General features: G+C 43.4%; 1 protein-coding gene across 1 annotated transcript; it reads right to left on the bottom strand.

The window, feature by feature from the left end:
* Positions 1-75: 75 nt before the first annotated feature.
* On the bottom strand, positions 76-23,408 carry LOC101953072 (arginase-1). The gene is made up of 9 exons (XM_005280279.5): positions 23,197-23,408; positions 20,609-20,824; positions 11,307-11,379; positions 9,635-9,809; positions 7,993-8,152; positions 7,394-7,488; positions 5,392-5,496; positions 3,389-3,525; positions 76-586 (listed from the first exon to the last, which is right to left on the bottom strand). The coding sequence occupies exons 2-9, from the start codon at positions 20,759-20,761 to the stop codon at positions 411-413; spliced, it is 1,074 nt and encodes a 357-aa protein (XP_005280336.4). The 5' UTR covers positions 20,762-20,824; positions 23,197-23,408; the 3' UTR covers positions 76-410.

The following is a 23,408-nucleotide window of genomic DNA, read 5'->3' as shown; positions in this document are numbered from 1 at the left end:
TGAACAATTATCTAGTACTAACAGTTTGCAATCTCTTCCAGAAAACTTAGTTTAGTGCATAAGAAAAATGTCCACTTTCTTTTTAACGACCCAGGAACTTTATAGAGAGCAACGAAAACAAGGTCAGTAAATAGAAGTAATAATGTGATTTACTGCAATGTTGGTAATAAATGGTTTGACTTGACTTTTCTACTTTATGACAAATTCTAAAACAGTATGAGCAAATCTGACACTTTACTTCACCAGCCTCCATTAGCATGAGTGAGAATTACTGTCTCATTAGTGACTGAGCTTCGATGAAAAGCTTATTTTTTTGCTTGAGGTTACCAAAGTCATTCAGTAAGCAACTGTCATTAACAAAATATTATACTTTAGGACTGAAAAACTTCTTGGAACTTAATTATATATGTTCAGATGGATTTTTGTGGCTTGGGTATACGGTAACTGGGACTATGAGAACCTTCACGTTCTTTACCAAAACAGGATAAGATAATTGAAACAGCTGTGTTGACCGTTGTGTTAACTTCTTCTTGTGTCTTCCCAAGAGCCGGATTGATCTCCATTATATCTACTGCTGATAGCAACCCTGCAATAACAAATGACAGTTATACTGAGAAAACTTTCAATTGATGCATAATTTTCTTTTCAGGTCAAGAAATTCCAAACTCACTACCACAGAGGTTCCAAGGCAGGATGTATTTTCCTCCTGTTAGGTTTTGCCTTTCTTCTTTACCAACATTAACAAAGCAGCTATTTAGAGTCAGATATTCTGCTCATCTTCTGCTGGACACAACAACAAGGAGCTGATATCAGAGAGCTAGTTATGACTCTAATCCTCAGCCTCAGGCATCGTTGGGGGGCTACTGTAATTTGAACCAGCTAGCTTTGTCCCCAAGAGTTCATACACTACCTGAGGTATAGCCAAAGTGCAGAATGCTCTGGATACTTCCCCCTAGTGCCCAGGACCCATTCAGTCCCACCCCCAATATGTCGTCTGAGCCAAGGGGTGTAAAGAAGAAGTCATAGGAGCCAGCTACATCAGCTCTATGCTTATTGGGGGTCCCATACTACAAAGTTGCAGGTGATTTCTAACTTTCTTTGTGTCTGTTTTTACATTTTATCAAACATCTGCATTCCAGTGAATTGACAAAGCACATCACAAACTAAATGCCACTAAAACACACAGGTAGCTGTGGTGGGAGTGCAACAGCTACGCAGAGACCGGAGTGCTACACAGTAGGGACAGCATGGGAAATGTAGCCTATAGAAATTAGTAAATCCCTATTCATGCAAAATGTGCTATGAGAGCAGACAGGACCTCAGTTAAAGGTCTTACCCAAAAGCCCTGCACAGAGAGTAAGCTATATGGTACAGTTAATCTCTCTGAAGGAAGGATGAGGAGATGTTAGGGGATATTTGAACCTTTGGGTCCAGAACATCTAGGTATTCAAAACTTGCTATTTAACTCACTATTCTGTCCCCTCCAGTTTTAATTTTAATGAGCTCCACTCTTCAGCAATACTTTTGTTTTCTTTTCCTATACTAAGAGAGGGTGACACTTTCTCTGCTTTGATTAAATGTTCAATCCTAATGTTGTTTTAAGCTGTAGGCAGAGAGGTGAGGTGATATTACCAGATGTGGCCACACTGGTTTGAGATCATCTGGATTCACTATTTAGAATGCTGTGGGCAAAGTATTCCTGAAAGTTTAGATTTGAATGGACCCTTAGAACAGATACTTATGCTAAACTACATGTATCTGTTTGATTTTGTATTTAGCTGTGACACTCTTAATACTTTTCCCAGACCTGAAAAAGAGCTCTGTGTTGCTTGAAAGCTTGTCTCTCTCACCAACTGAAGTTGGTCCAATAAACAATATTACCTCATCCACCTTGTTCCTCTAATATCCTGGGACCGACACAGCTACAATAACGTTGTGCCTTCCCTGTTGTCTTTTTGCCTTTATTTTGGACTGGAATTCCAAGAGGTGGTGATAGTGTACATTGCAAAGCAGTCAAGGGCTGTAAACATTGAATTACTTTTCTCTGGCAATACCATGGGTACACTAAAGAAGGTTGCAAGCTGCAAGAAACCAGTTTTTCCAGTCTGGACTTTGGTGAGTGGTAACCAAAAAACGAATCACCTAATGGAGGGCCTTGATCACCTGACGGGGAGACCAGGAGGTTTCCATGTCAGAGGGGGCTTAAAGTTATAAACGATACATGGCCTGTTCTTAGCAGCTGCCTCTCAGTGACCAGGACAAGAATACAAGACTGAGCAGGAGAGAGGAAGGACTTGGGACACTAAAAGAACTGACCAAAACCCAAAGGCTCTGCGTGGTGAGGACAAAGGAGGGTGAGAGATGTTTGTGAAGGCTTTGTTACTTTTGCACACATCTTAAGTCTCTTACGCTTGCTGAGTTAAGTGTCGGGGGAAGGGTATGTTTAAATTATTGGTGAGACTTGGGGGTGGTAGTTCAGCATTGGTCTTGAAGCCTACTGCATTTGGATGATGGGGTCCTACTTACAAAAAGGGGTACCAGCCAGGGAGTCTATAAACTGGAAGAGAGCCTGACAATTCTGTTTCTCAGACTCAGTGGGCTTAATAGCATGCATGACCCAGTACTTGAATTTCAAACATAGGAGTCTGCTGAGTATTCAGCAATGGGAGCTCTGCCAGGTCTGTGTCACTACCCAGTCCATAGATTCCAAATAAAGCATGGCAAGTAGGATTCTTTTTCTTTTCCTTTTCTTTCTCCTAGTCAGAGCCACAACTTATTGTAATTTTAATGGCAGGTATGGCTGAGGGCGTGTCTACACTTACCAGAGGATCAACGCTGCAGCGATCGATGCATCTGCGGTTGATTTAGCGGGTCTAGTGAAGACCCGCTAAATCGACCGCCGATCACTTTCCCATCAACTCCTGTACTCCACCTGATCGAGAAGAGTAAGGAGAGTCGACGGGAGAACGTCTCCCATCGACGTCGCGTAGTGTGGATCTAATTCACGTAATTCAAAAAATAGTGTGGATCTATTCACATAACTCAAATTGCGTAGATTAGATCAACTTTTCCCTTTAGTGTAGACAAGGCCTTAGGCAATGCTCATTTATTTAGTTCTTAATTTATAGTTAAAACTCAGGTTTTACTCTGGACATCCACAGCTAAACTGTGAGCTCATCAGCCTTCATCCTACATGACTACTATGCAATAGTGAATATCACATTCTCTTATTTGATGTGTGAATTCCTCTTATATTAAAGCAGTGCAAAAATCCAATATGTACCTCAAAGTTGGAAAATCCCTCACCATAACACTTTAAATGCTGTAGGTAGACATGGCAAATGTTAAATCTAAACCTGTATTAAGAATTTTCAGGTGTTTATTGTACCTGTTCTATAAAGTTCTTCTGCTACATAGATACCCTCTCTCAAAGTCACTCCTCCAGGAACTGGGGTGCCTGTAGCTGGTGCCAGAGAGGGATCCAAGCCATCAACATCAAAACTTAGGTGAATTGGTCTCTTCTTACTTTATTGGTGGAAAGCAAAAGCATAAAATTAAACAGAAGCTGTAAAGTGGTCCTGTGAAAATGTTCTTCACAAACAATGGAAAAACTTAAGCCCCCTGATTGAGGCTTCTTGCTTGAGTCCTACTTAGAAAACATTTGTGCCACATAAAGAAGTTATGAAATGACATACTGCCTTGGACTGCAGCACAGTGAAGCAAGGAACAGATTGTAAATTGGTTCCATGTTTGTCACAGAAGTCATGGATTCCGTGACTTCTGTGACTTCTACAGCGGCGGTTGCTGGAGCAGTCTTGGGCCCCCCAGTTCCCCAGCAGCAGGAGTTTGGGTGTCGGGGGGCTCAGGGCTGGGGGTTGGGGTGCAGGGCGGTGCTTACCTGGGGTGGGGGTGGGGCGCTCCCCAGAAGGGCAACAGCAACTCCGCTCCCTCCTAGCTCCACGTGCTGCCTCCGCCTGCAGGCACTACCCCCGCAGCTCCCATTGGCCACGGTTCCCAGTCAATGGGAGCTGCAGAACTGGGACTTGGGGCAGAGCGGAGGCAGCACGTGGAGCTAGGAGCTGGGGTCACTGCTTCCCAGGAGCTGGGTAGGGAGCCTGCTCCAGCCCCCCCGGCACCCCCTGAGCCGCAACTCCACCCCCCCTCCCCCGAGCACCTGTGGAACCCCCCCGGGCCGCAACACCTCCCTCCCACCCCCGGGCCGCCCTCCCGAGCTGCCCCCCCCTTCCCTAAGTTTTAGTCAGGGGTATATAGTAAAAGTCATGGACAGGTCACGGGACGTGAATTTTTGTGAATATATTCACTAGAGAAAAATGAACAAAATTGAGCTAAATTGATGATGCTGTCACCATTTCCCGATGTGAGACTGTTCTAGTCTTACAATCTCCCTGCGATGAAGCTTTCCCTGAATTCCGCCTAAAGCTGTGCTGTTTTTTAAATGTAATCCTATCACTCCTTCCTGTTACTACTACCCTTTTTCACTACCCTCAGTAAGACTGTAGGCCCCAAGGATGGAGAGGAATCCCTGCTTGAGCAGGGGAGAGTTCCAACGGTAGCAGCAGATGGGGGAAGCCCTAGCAGCCTAGCTCTGTTTGATCTGTGGGCGGGAAGAACACCCTAGAGCCAGTATGAAGGCACCTATTACTTGTGTTACCGTAGCACCTAGGAGCCCCAGACATGAACCAAACCCCCATAGTGCTAGGCACTGTACAAACAACAAAAAGAGTCCCTGCCATAAAGTACATGGCATGAAGACACTAGAGGCCTCTGGAGTTACCCAGGGGCCTAGACCAGTGCCTGATGACTTCCATTGTACTCATCCAGTGCCAAAGAGAGACTTGGACACAGTTGTGAGCAGCCAGTGGGGCGGATTTGAGTATTCACTTCAAACTTTTAAAATTAGATACCAATTTAAATACCATTAAAATGAACCACTGTGTTTTAAATGTACATCATACAGGAGAGTTTTGAAGTGATCTTTGACCATAGGATCAACGATACTTAGTGGGTCTCCTGTAACGGTCAGGGCAGAAATTTTGTTTTTCTGATCTTTGGGTTCAGATTGTCAGTACATAAATTGGGCTTGATTTATATGCATGAGTATTAGGCAAAATGTGCCGTGTTCTCTTAGATCTGTTGAACTTTAACACAATCACATAGTCCTATTACATATAGAGGACCTCTTTTCCCACTGCCCTAGAACAATTTTGCTGTACTGTCCTGGCAGGTATCTATTCAGCATCCCTGGAGCACTCCAGTGACTGACTGGGATCTCAAAATTCTGGGGTGATTTACCTGACCATTTTTGAGCATGGGTTGTAGTGTAATTTTTATTCTGTATAAAAAAAAAAAAGAAATAGTTTCTTTACTTACTTGGCCAGCAAATAACAAAGTGTTTCTTCCATCACCTTCTGAATCCCAAGTTGATCTATTTCAGTCATCGAATAGTATTTAATACCCAGAGATTTCAGAATACAGCTGAAAGAGACATGGCAGACACATTAACGGCTTATGAATGCCACTAAAAGTACATTGTTTTTTCAGCATTTTGTAAATGTACTGACCTCTGAAATGTTATCTTCCATCTGAGAACCTAAGTACAAATATTAAGTAAATTTTACATTTTAATTCTGCTTACAAATTATCAACCAGGTGAATGAATTATAAAAGTAAGAGAGAGAAGTAAAGTATTCTGCTTATATTGAAGTGCTTAATTTTTGAACTTGGGTACCTAAGCGCATATATAGGCACCTAATCTATATTGGTTACATTTGAAATATGTATTTAGTTTGGAATTTGGATACCTTAAGTCACCATTTAGATGCCTACAAATCAATATTTAAGTTCTTAAATTTGGATTTAAAACGTATGTATTTATACACGTGCTGGTTTAGACAAACAGAGGAGGGGACAGGCAGGAGCAGTTGATCGAAGTTGGTTTTTGATTGGAGAAGCAGATGACTGAAGATGAAAGAACCAGATGGGTGGGGGAGGATAAGAGAGGAGGTAAAGAAAAGTAGGGAAAGCTAAGAGATGATGTAGAGAGGATCGATTGGGCATTAGAGGACAAGGAGGAGACAGACCTGTGAGACAGACTGGAGTGAAAAAGATGAAATGTACATGGTAGGGGATGGGCAGGAAGGTGAGAGTTCTTGCTGGATTGCATCTTTTCTCTTTGAAGAAATTGGAGAGACTCCTCAGCACAGGAGAGGAGCAGGCATCTGGTTTGAGGAGAGAGCCAAAGGTAAAGAAGATGTGTTGATGGCTGTGGGTGCAGGCTTCATTCAGTCAGCAAAAAGGGGTTGAGCAGTTTGGGAGGAAGTCTTCATAGGCACTGGATTTTCCCCCAACATTTCACTTATGAACGTGAGCAGAGGAATCCGATACGAGAGGAGGGGAGGGAAATTACTTCTGGTGAATTTAGCATGACCTTTTGAGGTGAGGCGATATTTAAAGATAGTGTCTTCTCCCTGCAATTCTTGATTTATATATTGCAGATTTTGTCCATTGGCTGGCTGTCTTTGGGGAAGGAGGGCCTATTTTCTACTTTATTTTCTCCCATCATAGAATCATAGTAATCTTGGGCTGAGGCAGGACCAAGTAAACCTAGACCATCCCTGGTAGGTGTTTGTCTAATCTGTTCTTAAAAACCTCCAAAGACAGGGACTCTACAACCCCCCTTGGAAGCCTGTTGTAGTCCTTAACTATCCTTTATACTTAAAGTTTTCTAAATATCTAACCTAAATCTCCCTTGTTGCAGATTAAACCCATTGCTTCTTGCCCTACCTTCAATAGACAGGGACACCAATAGATCACCATCCTCTTTATAACAGCCATTAATATATTTGAAGACTATTATCAGACCCCCCTCAGTCTTCTTTTCTTAAGACTAAATAAACACATTTTATTTTTAACACTTCCTTGGAGGCCAGGTTTTCTTAACACTTTTCTCATTTTTGTTGCTCTCCTCTGGACACACTCTGATTTAGCCACATCTTTCCTAAAATGTGGTGCCCAGAATTGGACACAGTACTCCATCTGAGGGTTCACCAGGGCCAGGTACAGCGGGACAATTACCTCCTGTGCCTTACATACAACACTCCGTTAATATACCCCGGAATATTAGATTTTTTCCACAACCGCATCACATTATTGGCTCACATTCAATTTGTGATCCATTCTATCCTGCTTCTCCCAAACCCCCCGATTATTTTCTGCAGTACTGCTGCCTAGCCAGTTGTTTCCAAATCACATCACATTAAGCCTCACACTGGTCAAGGAGGCACCTACTTTGCAGTCTACAGCAACACCACACATCCATTTAGGCAAGGGAAATGTGGCTTTTGAGCACTATTGAGAGAGGAACTAGACTCACTGTTCAGCATTGTCCACATCTCTTAGTCCAATATACACAATGTCTTCAGCAGACAGGCACGGGGTTATCCACGAGAATCCTGGAACATCAGGCATCTCAGAGGATCAAAAGAGGTTTTATTTTTACTATGTTACACCCACAACAAACAGCCTCATCCTCAAAGTGGGCGGGGGGGGGGGGGGGGAAAGGGAGAGAATAAGGCTTGACTTCTTAAAAAGCCCAAAATGTGAGTGTAGAAAGGTTGGATGGATTGAGAGCAGGCTGAAAATCAAACCTTGCCCGCAAATCAGAGCCATAGGACACTGGGTCCTTGGGGGTCCTCCTTTACCTTGGCTCCCGACCAGAGGCAGAGCTTTGAAGCTCCTGGCTGACCCCAAGGGTTCAGGGCAGGGACTGCCAGACTTCTTGCCCACAGGAGCCATGGGTGATCCACGGGGGAGAAGGGGTCCCAATATGAGGAAATAGGCGGGTGTGTTCCGTTACTAATTCTAAATGTTACAGTAGTAATTGGGGGAGCAGAGGATGAGCAGAACCCACATCCATTTAGGACAAGTTTCCAAGATACTTGCAATGTAAAGAGGTGATGGCAATTGTATTACCTTGTCCTTCAGTTCCTTCAGAAGGAAAGACACAGGCTGCCCATGCATGTTCCCAGATAATGATGTCAATGGAGTGTTAATATCAGTGTGGGCGTCAAACCAAATTACACCAAGATCAGGGTGAATCTTTGCATGGCCAGATATGCTTCCAATTCCCAAGCTGAATAGACAGAGAGTTGTGCGTAAACACAGGCATTACATGGCACAGCACACAACATATTTTCCTTCTCACAGCACCATGCTAAACTTATTTGTAAAAGCATTTGTTGTTGCAAACCATTCTCTGAGAATGAAAAACTGCAGCCCACAGTGCAGCCAAGGAAGGCTCCTCATGCACTGGAAATGCTATATTTCTTCTGGGTGGGGAGACTCCAGGAAGAGGAAGGCTGGAAAAGGAAAGGGTGTGGCTTCCTGTGTACTATGGAGTTGAGCTTGGGGTCAGCACTCTCACAGAAGCACAGGGCAAAACTCTGGAGCATTGGCAGGAGAATGGCTAGCGAGTTCACATACTGCACAGATGCCCTGGTCAAGAATGGTAATTTGGGCCCTGATCCAGCAAAGCACTCACGCATGTGTAGAACGTCAGTTGTCCCCTTCACTTTGCTGGGAGGCCCCAAGTGCTTAAGGATGCACACAGTTTGAATAGTCCCAATGAAGTGAATGAGACTCTTTGTTGTTGAGACCTGGCCTGAAGTAATTAACACTTGTGTGGAGGCCTCATTCTTTGGAAGATAGGATTAGGGAGGTAAATGAATCATCAGGCTGAAAACAGGACTTTTGTGCTAAATAAGATAAGTAGATGGGTCAGAAGGCTAAAAAGACAATGAGTGAGCTAGCTAAGTGAGAGGGAGAACACCCAGGGAACTATTTACTATGAACTAGATAACAAGGGACAAAGTAAATTAGGAGTGTAGAGAATGAGGTAAAGAGGAAGTCTAAAATGGACAGCAGGTGGATAGAGCATGCGGTACTGGGATCGGTTCCTACAGATTAACCAATCTGATCCTAAAGTGTGTGATGCAGGGTCTAGTAAATGTAATGAATTGTGTGAATGTGTACAAAGAGAAATAGTTTCTGTATAACTTTGGACCTGTGATGTTCCCTGATCAACTCAGCGTAGCATTGCTGTATGCCAAATTATGATACCTGAGTGACGAAATCTAGAGTGGAACTGAGTTCTTGGGAAGCTGAATGAAGCGAGAGCTCCAAGGGAATCCCAACACTATTTACATTCTTTAAAGCTACGCTCATGCTTGAGTGCTTTGGTGAACAGCCACATTAACTACCCACCCCTCCCTTACTGGAACTATTTGCACAGCGTAAAATTAGGGACCCAAATCTACATAAAACTCCAAGGTTAACCTCTGCTGGAATGAGGGTTCCTCATACATTTTTTTAAATGCAAACACTGCTGTGTAGGAAACTGCCTTGGCTTGTTTGAATGGCTGATTATTTTTTCTACCAAGCTCTTTAAAGGGGTGTTGGAATGGGGAAAGGCTTTTGATCAGATTTAACAGACAACTGCTAGTCTTGAAACTGAACTGAAAGGACTTAGCTAAAAATGAACTGGCTCTTCATTTGCGTCGTTTGTGCAGCTCTGAAAGCCATTCATGCTTTTATACAAACAAGTATAACAAAGGACCTGTGATCCCCGCCAACAACCAAACAGGTTCTTCCACTCTTCTTCACTTCTGCCACAGCGCTGGCTAGCTTCTCGTTTGCGTGCCCAACGCTTCTGGGATTTTTTGCATTATGACATGGTCTGTCATCGGGAATGTCATCAAACTGCAAGGCGCCATAATCTTTAACATCACACCCTGTGATTAGCACAGTGGAAGGAAAAAGTTAAAGGTCACAAGAAAGTACATTTTTCATTTAAAATTTCCTGTTGAAAACAATTGAACATTATTGTGTAGCAGGTGATATGGGGTAAATCACCTGTAATTTGTAAATCTATTTTATGTTTGGATGTGTGTTTTTGTTTGCATCTTAATCTATAACTCTGCTTTTCTTCTTTAGATCCTTATTGAGCAGCTTCTAACCCAACTCGCCCATTTGCCTAGGTTACCATTCTGAAAATCCTGAGGCTGGCGCTTATGCTGCTATTACTAGCATGGCTTCCAGAGACCTACCGGTATGTGTAGGAGAGCAAACTTTCACCCTCCTGAGTAGTAAGAGATGGTCAACAAGGGCAGGTGAGGAAGGAGCTAGCCGCTACCTTAGAGGGAAGGGAGCTCTTAGGGGCAGGGATTGGTATTTTGTTCTGTGGTTGTACAGCACCTAGCTCAATGGAGTCCTGGTCCTCCAAGGTGCTGCAGGAATACCAATAATAATAATTAGTAATGGTGCACTGGTTACGGTGTTGTCCTAGATTTGAGAGTCCCTGGTTCAATTCCCTGCTCTGCTGCAGGCTGCCCGTGTAACTTTAGGCAAATGACTTTGTTGTCTGTGCCTGAGTTCTCCTGCTGAAAAATGGGGCTAATAGTACTTCTCTACTTCCCGGGTGCTGTGAGAATAAATACATCCAATACTGTAGAGCACTCAGATACTATGGCCAGGGGGGCCATATAAGTACCAGGTAGGCAGCAGTGTACAAGTACAAGGCAGCACTCTGTCAGATGAGGAGGCAGTAGCTCATTCAACGCTAAACAAATGTTGGGTTCTGCTACTTCTGCAGCGTTCTAAGCCTCCCAAGCACCACTGGGGCTGTGACATAGGCAGCTTCCCTCCACTCCAGAAACGTTTGAAGAACATCTCTCCAGTGGTTTTGAGCTTGGAGGGGTGGGGATGGGAAACATATTTTCAGCTAAGCTTGCTTTTTTCATTCACACACATTTGAAAGGCCAGGCTTGATATATAGTTAGCCCTCCTTTGGCTAGACTTCACAAAATATAAAGTTACACAGTAAGCGACTGGGGGGGAAATCTACTTTTGGACTTACGAAGTGAGGATCTGCTAAGATGACATCACCAGAAATCTAAAATAAGTACATGCTTTTGCTGGCCAAGGGGAGGGGCAGGGTAGAATGGGGGCTTCTGGGTCAATTTGCATGGAGAAGGTAATTGTCTCAAAACAGTTAAGGAATCCCCTCGGGTGATAAAAAATTGTGAGCACAAAACTTCTACAGCTTCTGTGATTTTTAGGCACTTTGCAATTTTCTGCAAATTTTCAAACATAGTGTTTTGGTTTTATTTAAACGTTTCAGTCATTTTTTTTCATTAAAGATGCCAGAGCATTGCTTATGTACTTGTTGGTATGTTTATAATGGATAATGTTAATTGTATTTAAATTTGTGTTTTCCATTTGAAAAATACCTTGAGCTGTTAGTTTATCAATCAGGCCAGCTTCCTTCAACACTGCCGGCCCTTCTTCCGTTCCTTCCCGTGCCTATTAACAAGAAATATAAGAAGTCAGGCAGATCGTGTACCTGAGCAATCGTGTTATAGAAAAACCTGTTTTGGAGCAGAATTTACATTAAACAACACATTATGTGCAAATGTGCTGCTCTAAAATAATTTGATTGGAAGAAAAACAAGTATAGCACCTATTCTGTTCTGATGTAAGTACAAGAGGCAAAAATCTATCCAGGAAAGAAATCTGGGTTCCTATCCTACAAGCTGATCCATGTTGAAATGAATCAGGCTCTGCATGGGTCCCCCACTCGTACCCAGTTGTAGGATTGGGGCTGTAGTTGAAATAGGGCACAGAAAATAAATTGCTGTAAGAGATCCATGGGTGCACATAACTGCACCTTAAGGGAGCCCAGGCCCTTGAAAAGTAGTTTACAAGCATCGAGGAAAATCTATTTTGAAAGAAAAAAAAATCACCTTTTTTTCTAATTTTTCAGGTAATGGAACATTAGCCATTCTCTGTGTTTGAACAGTTCTATCAGCTAACAAAATTGATCCTTTTCACATCCAACCTGGCCTAGGAATTCTCAAGCATGGCCTCTGGTCATTTCAAACAACTGAAAGCAAAAATCATTGTCCTCTTGTATATGTTTGGTTCTATATGAAATTACTGAAAGCTTCTATCTAAGGGCTTGTCTTCATAGCATGCTACATCGGCGCCGCTGCGATCGATGTAGCAGCGTTGATTTAGCGGGTCTGATGAGGATGCGATAAGATAGGTGAGCGCTCTCCCATGGACATAACTTCTGCCTCTTGTTCAAGTGGATTAATTATGTCAATGGGAGAGCGTATCCCACCAACATAGTACAGTGTGGACACCATGTTAAGTTGATGTAAGTTACGTCACTCGCGGGGGAGGGGTTTACACCCCTGAGCGACGTAACTTTAATCGACTTAAGCAGTAGTTTACATGCAAGAAAAAGAAGGGTTCTGGATGTAGGGAATGTTAACAATACAGAAACAAACATTCACTACAAGGTTCACAAGAGCATTTATATCCTTTGTAAGGGTAACGGTTTCTTCTATTGCCTATTACATTGAAAAGGAGATTATCATTTTCTTTATCATTTAAAATAATTATTAGCCAGCTCTGAGACTGGAAATGAACTCATTTTGCCATAGAGAGCAGCTGCTGTATTGCGTCCAGTCTATCTGCCTGATACATGTGTCGCTCACACTGACGTTAATGGGAGTTCAGTTGTTTTAAAGGTAAATTGGCTCCTTTTCAGATCTATAGATAAAGGGTTTGTCAGAGGCCGGCTGCTTGGGAAACTTGGCAGTGGACCGGATGAGGGACACAGTAGCCTTTGAAGTTTCTCTCCTGGTCCCTCTGAAGTAACCCAGCTTCAGAGGGGAGAATTACATTTCGCTTCTAGCCAAGCTCCAGCACAGAGCTGTGGCCGGCCTGCTTTACAGTTTGACTTTTAATTAAAAAGTTGAAATGGGAACTGACTGACTGGTCCCGAGGTGGTGCTTTAAGTACAAGCTACGTTTTAAAGCAGCCCAGCTTTCTTTGAAGTACACAGCACAGCTGCATGAGGGAGGAGAGACTGCTGGAGGCCTCAAAGGCACAAAACAGGCAGATTTAAATAGCTCCTGTGTGCCTGGATTCAGCAATGTCCTTTCTGTAGCACTTCACGGCTAACACCTCTCAGTTCTTTATTGGGGGGAGGGATAGCTCAGTGGTTTGAGCATTGGCCTGCTAAACCCAGGGTTGTGAGTTCAATCCTTGAGGGGGCTACTTAGGGATCTGGGGCAAAATCAGTACTTAGTCCTGCTAGTGAAGGCAGGGGGCTGGACTTAATTGACCTAGCAAGGTCCCTTTCAGTTGTAGGAGATGGGATATCTCCATTAATTAAAAAAATTAAATTATTATGATTATAGAAGTTGGAAGCTTGACACTCCAGATTCAGGGCATCATCATGCAAGGCTCCTCTCATGTTTATGAGCTCTACTTATCAGAGCCATCCCCTTGACTTCAATGAAACCATGTGTGCGAATGAGAATTATTTGTATGGGCAAGACTTGCAGCACTCAGTTGTTGGCAGTGGAAAATGAGAACAGAACATGCCAACTAGGATACAAATTATTGCCAGGAGACAGCTGGATTCAATGGAGAAGTCCAGGTAACCTTAATGAGATATATTATTTTAGTTACAGTAGCACCTACAAGCCCCAGCTAAGAGTAGTTACTTATATTGTCCACATTACTTAAGTATCTGAGCACCTCACAATCTTTAATGTGCTTATCGTCACAACACCCTGAATATAGTGTAAGCAGTCAGGATGAGCTCTACCCTGACATCTGGTGGTGAATTATGGCGAGTGTGGAAAAGAATTCCAGGGGCTGATCTTGTTTGCATAGGCACACCCACTCGCCTGGCATGAAACCACAGCAACTCAAAGTGATTACTTTGGCTGGTGTGGGATCCCCAGTTTCTCTGTTATTGGGGCAGGAAGAATAAAGTTTTATTACCCTGATTCTGTGAATCAAGGCCAGTGGAACTGTTGTATGACAGAAGGACTGAGTGAGTCATTCACCATTACCTAAGTAGCATTTGCTTGTCAAGGGGCATGGGTTACAAAACCCAGTGAATTGAGAGAGGATGGGGACAGGTATTTGTACCTGATGGGATGGGCCCCCCTCCCTGAGGGGGTTGAAACACCAATTGCACTACCTCCTCTCTCCACTGTTGAATGTCAGAGCTAACTTTGATTCCCTTAGGAGTCTAGTTACAGACTGCTGAGCTGAGTTCACTTTGGGCCAATAGTGCACCAACACTGGGGCTCCCCTACTACTAGCTGAAATCACTAAGAGCTGAAATCACAAAAGAGCTAAAGCTATTTAAGAGCTGAGATCACTGAGGCTGTGTTAACTAATGGGGGGCCTGAAGCTATATTGCTAAGCTAACTTAGCTTAGCGGGGGTGAGCGGAGCGGAGCGGCTCACAGGTCGGTGAGCGGAGCAGCTGGAGGAGCAGCTAGCAGAGCAGAGCCTTGTGGGAGCGGCCCAAGGGACAGCTGGAGCGGAGCGGCGCGGCTCACAGGTCGGTGAGCGGAGCGGCGCGGCTCACAGGTCGGTGAGCGGAGCGGCGCGGCTCACAGGTCGGTGAGCGGAGCGGCGCGGCTCACAGGTCGGTGAGCGGAGCGGCGCGGCTGCCAGAGCAGTTCGTGGGACGGCAGGAGTGGGACTGCGGGTGGAGTGGAGCAGTTCGTGGTGAAGGCTGCGGTGGAACCCCACGGAGAAGCAGCCGGTTGGCCTCGGATCACGTAAGGTGCCCCTTAACACCCTGCTCACCCCCCCCCTTTTGAACTCTGGGGCTGCACTGATCATGGACAGAGACTTTGGGGGGTTGTCGGACTTTTGGGACTTTTGTGATTCTTGGGTTGCTGGACCCAAGAGACTTTGGGATTGGTGGACTTTTGGGACTTTGGTGATTCTTGGGTCGCTGGTTTCAAGAACCAATGGGAGAGGACACGGCCCAATTTGCTGGGGTGGGTCTTCGCTCATGGTTTGGTCTAAGAACTCTAGTTGTGGTGTTTTTCCAATTTAATGCTGATGTTGTTTACCTCATGTTATTAAACATTTTCTGTTACACTCAGACTCCGTGCTTGCGGGAGGGGAAGTATTGCCTCTTAGAGGTGCCCAGGGGGTGGTATGTAATTGTCCCAGGTCACTGGGTGGGGGCTCGAGCCGGTTTTGCATTGTGTTATTGAAACAGAACCCCTAGATACAGAACCCGGCCCTTGTTGCTGCCAACTTAGATGGGCAGAAGGGTTACATTTTTGTCAAAGTTAGCTCTGACATTCAACAGTGGAGAGAGGAGGTAGTGCAATTGGTGTTTCAACCCCCTCAGGAAGGGGGCCCATCCCATCAGGTACAAATACCTGTCCCCATCCTCTCTCAATTCACTGGGTTTTGTAACCCATGCCCCTTGACAAGCAAATGCTACTTAGGTAATGGTGAATGACTCACTCAGTCCTTCTGTCATACAACAGTTCCACTGGCCTTGATTCACAGAATCAGGGTAATAAAACTTTATTCTTCCTGCCCCAATAACAGAGAAACTGGGGATCCCACACCAGCCAAAGTAACCACTTTGAGTTGCTGTGGTTTCATGCCAGGCGAGTGGGTGTGCCTATGCAAACAAGATCAGCCCCTGGAGTTCTTTTCCACACTCGCCATAATTCACCACCAGATGTCAGGGTAGAGCTCATCCTGACTCTGCTTACAATAGTAAGACCCAGTCTTTGCCCTCAAGAGTTTACAATCTAAATAGAACAAAAAGTGGGAGAAAAGAAGTATTGTCATGTTACAGATAAGGAACTGAGGCTCAGAAAGATTAAGTGACTTGCCCAGGTTACTTAGGAAGTCCGTGGCAGAGCATGACCTGAACCCAGGTCTCCTGAGTACCAGTCCAGTGCCAGAAATACAAAACAAAGTTGTCATTGTTTATACCTGTCTGTTCTTATCTTTCTACTACAAACTATTTCACAGTGGAAAGAGATGCTTTTTCTATAACAACAAAATGAGTTTTTGAAACAAACACATTTAAAATGAAGTAGCTATACGCTAATACCAGTAAATTATGTTATAAGAGAAACAGCCATGCTGAATCAGACCAGTGTTCCATCTACTCCCATATCCTGTCTCCAGGGATAGCTCAGTGGTTTGAGCGGTGGCCTGATAAACCCAGGGTTGTGAGCTCCATCCTTGAGGGGGCCATTTAGGGTTCTGGGGCAAAAACTTGTCTGGGGATTGGTCCTGCTTTGAGCAGGGGGTTGGACTAGATGACCTCCTGAGGTCTCTTCTAACCCTGATATTCTATAATTGATTGGTATCACCTAACTGGGCTAGAAGAGAAATGTAATTTTTTCCCTTTGAAGGTGGAAGAAATCCTAAAATAGGCAAATATGAAATATCTTGCCCCCACAGAGTAAGTTTCTTTTTAACCGCATCAGTTAGAAGCTTCACTTATGCTCAGAAACAAGAGGGTGTATATAACTTACAAATGTTGAATCCTATCTGATTTTCAAAAGGGCGGAGCATACACAGGGCTGTTGCAGTATATAACTGAAATATTCATACGTGCAAAGGTTAGGAATTTTATTCTCAATGTTGCTTAACAGATTCCACTCCATGCACACTTTAAATTCCTTGCTTGTTATTGCGGATTTTTTGTGTGTTTTTGAGATATGATCATGTCTGAAAGTGATCAGCTCCCACCGCTGGAGCCAGAACTTCAAAAACATTTGGAACATTGGAGGCTGAGCTCTTTTGAAAATCTGGCCCTACATTATACACATTCATCCTGGGACTTGGGATCCCAGAGGCTGCAACTGTTTACATATCACAATATTGTAGGTTAATTAAGAGAAGGGAGAAAGAAAAGCAAGTCCAGCTAACACCCTCTGAGTACAAGCAGCCCAGCCAAACCAGAACATTATGTATTGCATGTTTGTATCAGTCTAGACATTATAATTTTTTGTGATACTTGGGGTAAGTTTTTCTAAGGAATGGATTGCAGAAATGGAATAACTCTCAAAAAGAATAAATGGGCATGTTACTTTAATTAGTGCAGAGGTTCTCAAACTGGGAGTTGGGACCCCTCAGGGGGTCGTGAGGTTATTACATGGGGGGGGTTGCGAGCTGTCAGCCTCCACCCCAAACACCGCTTTGAACATTTATAATGGTGTTAAATATATAAACAAGTGTGTTTAATTTATAAGGGGGGGTCGCACTCAGAAGCTTGCTATGTGAAAGGGGTCACCAATACAATAGTTTGAGAACCACTGAATTAGTGCATGTAAGAGGGGAATGATAGTCTCCACATCTAACTACAAGTCATGCCCTCACCCTCAGGTGCACTTTACAGTTTGGAAATGGAGAGCTGTGACGGTGCACCCCATAAGGCTTTATGGAAATATGCTTTTGAATGTTTTTGAATATTTTGAATATATGACATAACAGGAATATGTTTTATGCTACATATGCCATGTAACATATCTCTGTAAAGGTTATGGTCTACTGAATCTATTCATTCCATTTATATGCATGTGTCATTTTTGTGTTCAAAGTTATGAATATTGGCTGTGTACTTGCTTGATTTCTAAGTAGTTTTAGTAAAGCATTTGGTCAGCTTCTTGAGAAAGGAATGTGCAAGTTAAGTTCCCAGTCAAGAAACACTTAACAAACAATGAATCTTGGAAGACTCCAATCCACATAAGAAGTCTACTTGAGGATGTTCAAAGTAGCATGTGAACCATGGCTGCTACCTGTAAGTTCTGAGGCATGCATAGGCATGTGACTTGCCCATGTGACTCGAAAACTCCATCTTGTAGCTGGGATTCTACACAGGAGGAGGGAGAGGTGTCCACTCACAAGAGAAATCTATTTAAACCCTGGGGAGACCCCTCCATTATGTCTTCAGCTGGCTCAAGACATAGCCTCTCCACCCCCAAGATACCTGAAAGAAACTGGAACAAAGGACAGTAACTACAGGGGGTGGGAGTGATTGCTGGACCCAGACTAGAAGTAAACTAGTCTGTAAAATGAAGCTTACTGGAACTCCTCTGAGGGTGAGGTTTTATCTGTATTCAGTCTTCTTACTGTATTAGACATAGACTTGCGTGTTCTAGTTTATTTTACTTGGTAATTCACTTTGTTACTACTTGGAACCACTTAAATCCTACTTTCTGTATTTAATAAAATCACTTTTTACTTATTAATTAACCCAGAGTATGTATTAATACCTGGGGGAAGGGAGGGCAAACAGCTGTGCATATCTCTCTATCAGTGTTATAGAGGGCGAACAAGTTATGAGTTTACCCTGTATAAGCTTTATACAGGGTAAAATGGATTTATTTGGGGTTTGGACCCCATTGGTAGTTGAGCATCTGTGTGTTAAAGACGGGAACACTTCTTAAGCTGCTTTCAATTAATCCTACAGCTGTTAGGGGACATGGTTCAGACCTGGGTCTGAGTTTGCAGCAGGCTAGCACAGTGGTTCTCAAACTTTTGTACTGATGACCCCTTTCACACAGCAAGCCTCTGAATGCGACCCCCCCCCCCCTTATAAATTAAAAACACATTTTTATATGCTTAACACCACTATAAATGCTGGAGGCAAAGCGGGGTTTGGGGTGGAGGCTGACAGCTCGCGACCCCCCATGTAATAATCTCATGACCCCCTGAGGGGTCCCAACCCGAAGTTTGAGAACCCCTGGGCTAGCGGGTCTGGCTCAAACCAAGCAGGGCACTGAAGTCCCAAGCTGCCAGGGCAGGAAAGCAGGAGCAGAAGTAGTCTTGGCACATCAGTTGGCAGTTCCCAAGGCGGTTTCTGTGATCCAATCCGTCACAAGAGTGTAGAAAGAGAGCGTACTGGTAACAGGAGCAAGCACATGCCAGGCTGGAAAGAGAATCTGTTTCTCTTCCAGTGTGTGTACTTTTGTTTCTGAGACAAAGCTGAACTGGGCTACAGCACAGGGTAATGCTGCTAGCTGAATAAAAAGGGACTGAAGACCATGCCCTTACAGCTTTGAAGAACCAGCCTTACAGCAGGCTGAAGAGGGCAGGGTTTTTCCTAAGGAAAAGCTCAGCTTGGGGGTGATGCAGTAAGTTTATCTGAAGGAAAAGCCTTACAAAAGAGAACCTAATTTTTAAAAGTGCTGAACACCTACCACTGCCATTGATTTTTAACTAGAGGGGCAGCACCCCTGAAAATAAGGTGACTTAAATTTAGTTTTCTATATAACACTGTTTAGTCATATCGTCATATTGTTTATATAGGAAGACCACCTAGACAGTGGTCAGCTTTGCCACTGGAATGCTTAAAGCTGATCAAGGTAGGAATTTCTAAACAGACTAGGGCTGATTGAAAATTTCCATCAAACCTGACTTTCAATGGAAAATTGCATTTTAGACTAAACAATTTATTTGTTAAAATTATCTGCTTCCCCTCCCCCCCCCCCCCCCAAAAAAAAAAAGACCCTGAATACCGAGACATTTCACTTGTGAAGTGCTGCTGTGGTGCCTCATACTGCTATTCTCATCTGTGGGCCAGGCCCCCAGCTGGACTTCATCTTTCATGATGTACCATGGCACATGATTCCCATGATGCCTCACCCTCCCACCCCTACAACCCCACTGAGGGGAGACTGTGATACATTATGGGAGATGGAGTCTGACCAGGGAGCCTGGCTTGTAGAGGAGAATAGGAGCAAGATACATCTGAATTACAACTCACATGAGACACAATGGCAAAACTTCAGAACTGAAACATTTCAGTTTTTAATTTTTCCTCTGAAAACATTTTTTCCTGCAGAAAAACATTTTCCAACCAGCTTTTTATTCTTTGTATTTGTTTTTGAATAGTATTGCATCACTAAAGTTAATGAGCTAATATTTCTATACCAGTATTCTCTCTTTACTTGTGTATTTATTTCCTATGTCGCTGCCATGAACCTCCTATCTGCGTGTGTGTGGGCAGAGTTACCATCTTCATAATTAAAGGAGAAAACATTGTTCTTGGAAGCAGATTACATATACGATGGTGGAGGGTGTAATCTGGAAGCAAGTATAATCACATCAGAGGCATTGGGTAGGCCGTGACTAATTATTGAAATAAGCATGACTGCACTGATTCAATGTGCTCGGGCAGGTGTATATCCGGAACTCCTCCCTGCAAGATGTCATTAAGATTAGGAGAACTCCCATATTACACAAATAAAGACTGCAAATTTCTAACAATTATAGTGTAATTATGTTTAACCCAACTTTTTGCTCATATTTACAAGGGCAGCATTCGTCCATGAATGAAGACTCTGTTCATGACAAGTGTGCAATATATTAATAAGGGAGTTTTGAGGTCTGCAAAGCTGGTGTGGGGAGAGAGAAACTTCTCTTGTGCTTCAATTGCTCAAACCAAACAGAATTTAACTGAACTTTTTTGAAATATAACATTTGCACTAAGAACAAAACAAAGCTAAGTGTTGTCTTTGGGACTGACATGGGTGAAAGTGCCTTCTCATCCAGAGCTGTGGAAAACTGCTAGACATGTAGCTTACTCGATATTCTTTATGCCCCCCCTTTCTAATAAAGAGAATGAGACCAAGAGAAACAAGGAACAAAGGTCACAGACAGTAGTGGCTTCATAATTTCCAGTCTAAAACACAAGCACATTTTTAGAAAAATTGGAAACACTCTACCTGTCCTTTTGAAAAAGGAGCCCAGATGATTCCAGCAGAGGTCTTCGGTTTGGCACTCATTCTGCCACACACCTTCCCCTCGGGGATCTCACCAAAATGAAACAGGTCCCTCCCTTTGGAAGGCAGACTCTCAATCCTCTCACTGGCTCCCATTTATAACAGAAGGGAGCTATTTACCATTGTGGTGGGAGGGGGAACGTTCTTTTTTTCCACCCACTGAAAAGAGCAATTGCATAAGAACAGCATCAGCAATTGCCACTTTCCTGTCCTTGAGTCTATGCAAGAGAATAACCCCATTAACTGTATATTTTGTATTCGTTATTGTTTAATTCTACATAACTATGGCAAGCTTGTTAATTCACAGAGGTTTATGAGTGCCAAGCTTCTAACTCTTTTGCAAGTGTTAAGTAGCACACCTTGCTGTGGTGTGCATTACAGGGCAAGACATGCCTTGGCTAGATTGTGAAGTAGAAGGCTTTTATCCTTCAGGAAAGTACACCCTGCTGCAGCCTGTTGCTGTTCTACTATAGCTATAGCTTCTTCATTTTAAATTCAGTGGTTTATAAGAAACCTTAAAATCCAACTTTTGTGATGTTTATGCAACAGCCTTCTAAGTATTAATATATCCTGTTGTAGTATATGGATGGATAAGTCTCCATTAAGTGACAGGTTTATAAACACCTACCCTGTGCTCCAGTAACTATTATTAAAAAGCTTTTTTAGGTTTCCTGAGCCCATTCCCTGCCTCATATACCCCAGTAGGTATGATCTGTCCTGTGATAGGAAGACTCAGGACCTGCACTATCTGGAAGGGACAGACAAAACCAGAACATAGTCATAGTTTATATCTCTGCAGTCCCCTGAAGATACTTTTGTGCATCAGTGCTAGATATGCACTCCAATGCACACACAGGAGATAACAAGGGTGTGCCTGCCCACTATGAAATCTAACTCCCCATCTCTGAAAATAGCTATCTGAGTCCATTCAGGGTGTAGAGTGTATAGTCCAAATACAATTTTGATGATAGGGGATAAAATCTGAAAGAAACAAAACTTACTCCTTTTGGGAGCTTAACAGCCTTATGTGGCTGTCAACAAGTCGCAAGTATTAAAACACTGCTGAGTCAGGCAAGCCAGGACCACAAAATTGAGAGCAGGCTTTTGAACAACAGCCAAGGTTTTCAAGTGACTAGTTATTTTTTGGTGCCAGGAAAGAGTCTGATTCTTTTAGCACATTGGTGCTCTGCACTTTCTAAAAATCAGAACTCATCAAGGCGTATCAAGTTAGGCATCCATTATCACTAGCCACCCACTTCTGAAAATCTTGGCAAGCAACCACTAAGATTTCTAGAGATAAGAGCTATTCAGGTCTACAAAGTTCTCTTGATGAAATTTGATTTTTTTTAAAATCTCCCTTAGCCCCTCAAAGATGCTAAGTATGGGCACAGTCCCTGTGAGGATAAGAGGACAGGTTCTGAACTTTTTTCTCCCCTTGTGTTATTCCTGCCCCCTCTCCACATCACTTTCCCCTGAAAATTCAGACCAAGCTACTTGTGTGGCCAAATACATATAAAAACAGCTCAGATGTATCTGCTGGGCTGCAGTGGAAGCACTCATAGTAAATGCGTCCTGCATAGTGGGGGAGTACATTAAGTGCTGTCATTGCCAGAACTATTTTACCTACAAGGGCAGGGAGGAAAAATCACCAAGAACCTCCATAGGTGAGTGGATGCTATCCAAATAACATAGTCCCATGGAGTATGTACTTTGTTCCACTCCTTTCCAGCCAAAAGAAGGTTATGTTTTTCGGAGGTTATTAACCTGTCAGATGACAGGGGCATGAATTTTGCAATCTGACCTACGTCAAGTGCATGGAGCCAGGAAATAAAGTCAAGTCACTTGCAAGCCCTCCTGTGTGTCACCCAATTATTACACTAGTGCAGTGATTTTCAACCTGTTGTCCACGGACCCCTGAGACTCCTCAGACTATGTCTAAGGGATCCACAAAAGGTTGTCTTTACCATAGAACAGTGGTTTTCAACCTGTATGTCTAAGATTTCCAAAGGAGTCTGCATCTCCATTTGAAATTTTTTTAGGGGTCCACAAATGAAAAAAGGTTGAAAACCAGCGCACTAGTGAATCTTGAACCAGCAAGATGATTTTGTTTCCTAGTCACCTGACATAGGTCATGGTTGCCAAATTTATTACAGTCACCGGAATCCAGTGTTTACTGTTACAATACAGCCAACCTAGTATGCCTCATTTTGGGACATTAGACACATCCTTTATAGTAGTTGACAGTGGTAAAATGTAATTACTTTCGCCTATGCTGCTTTTTTTCAGACTTCTTAACAGCTCTCCTGTCTGCCACCTTACTGGGGAAACCAGAACTAGTTAGGTGACTTCAAGGGACCTTGACTGGGATAGTAAGGAATGAAGACACATTTTCCTGCTTCTCTCAGTTTTCAGGTTTCCATTTCTAGTCACTGGGAGAGGTGTGATGAAGGGACTAAAACTAGAGGGAATAAGCAGAAAACCCCCCACAAAAAATACAAGGAGAAACTTTCCTTGAGGATATCTGTACTTACTGTTCCCTAAATCTGAAGCAGGGAGCGAGATGGGAAGGTCTGGGGAAGGTCTAAGCAGAAGCTCTGCAGTTAAACAGATTGAGGGACAGAGTAGGTTTAGAAATAATGCTGTTTTTCTTGTTTTAATAAGTTCCCTGTTCAGTGTTACAAGGAAGTTGCTCCTTGGTGCTTTACCATTGTCACATGGTATCTTTCCTTCTTCCTGTGTATAT

Source organism: Chrysemys picta, chromosome 3 (genome assembly GCF_011386835.1).
Source record: "Chrysemys picta bellii isolate R12L10 chromosome 3, ASM1138683v2, whole genome shotgun sequence".
Classification (NCBI taxonomy): Eukaryota; Metazoa; Chordata; order Testudines; family Emydidae; genus Chrysemys; species Chrysemys picta.
Note: the sequence above shows the minus strand (reverse complement) of the source record. Positions and strands in the feature narration are given on the sequence as shown.

Bases quoted from the DNA above. Each gene is read 5' to 3' on its own strand.
- LOC101953072 (XM_005280279.5), bottom strand. From the start codon at position 20,761: ATGGGAGCCAGTGAGAGGATTGAGAGTCTGCCTTCCAAAGGGAGGGAC. The intron at 8,153-9,634 runs GTCCTTTGTTAT...CTGTCTATTCAG, and splicing joins GTTGTTGGCGGGGATCACAG to CTTGGGAATTGGAAGCATAT. The intron at 7,489-7,992 runs GTAATACAATTG...TGATCCTCTGAG, and splicing joins TGAAGGAACTGAAGGACAAG to ATGCCTGATGTTCCAGGATT.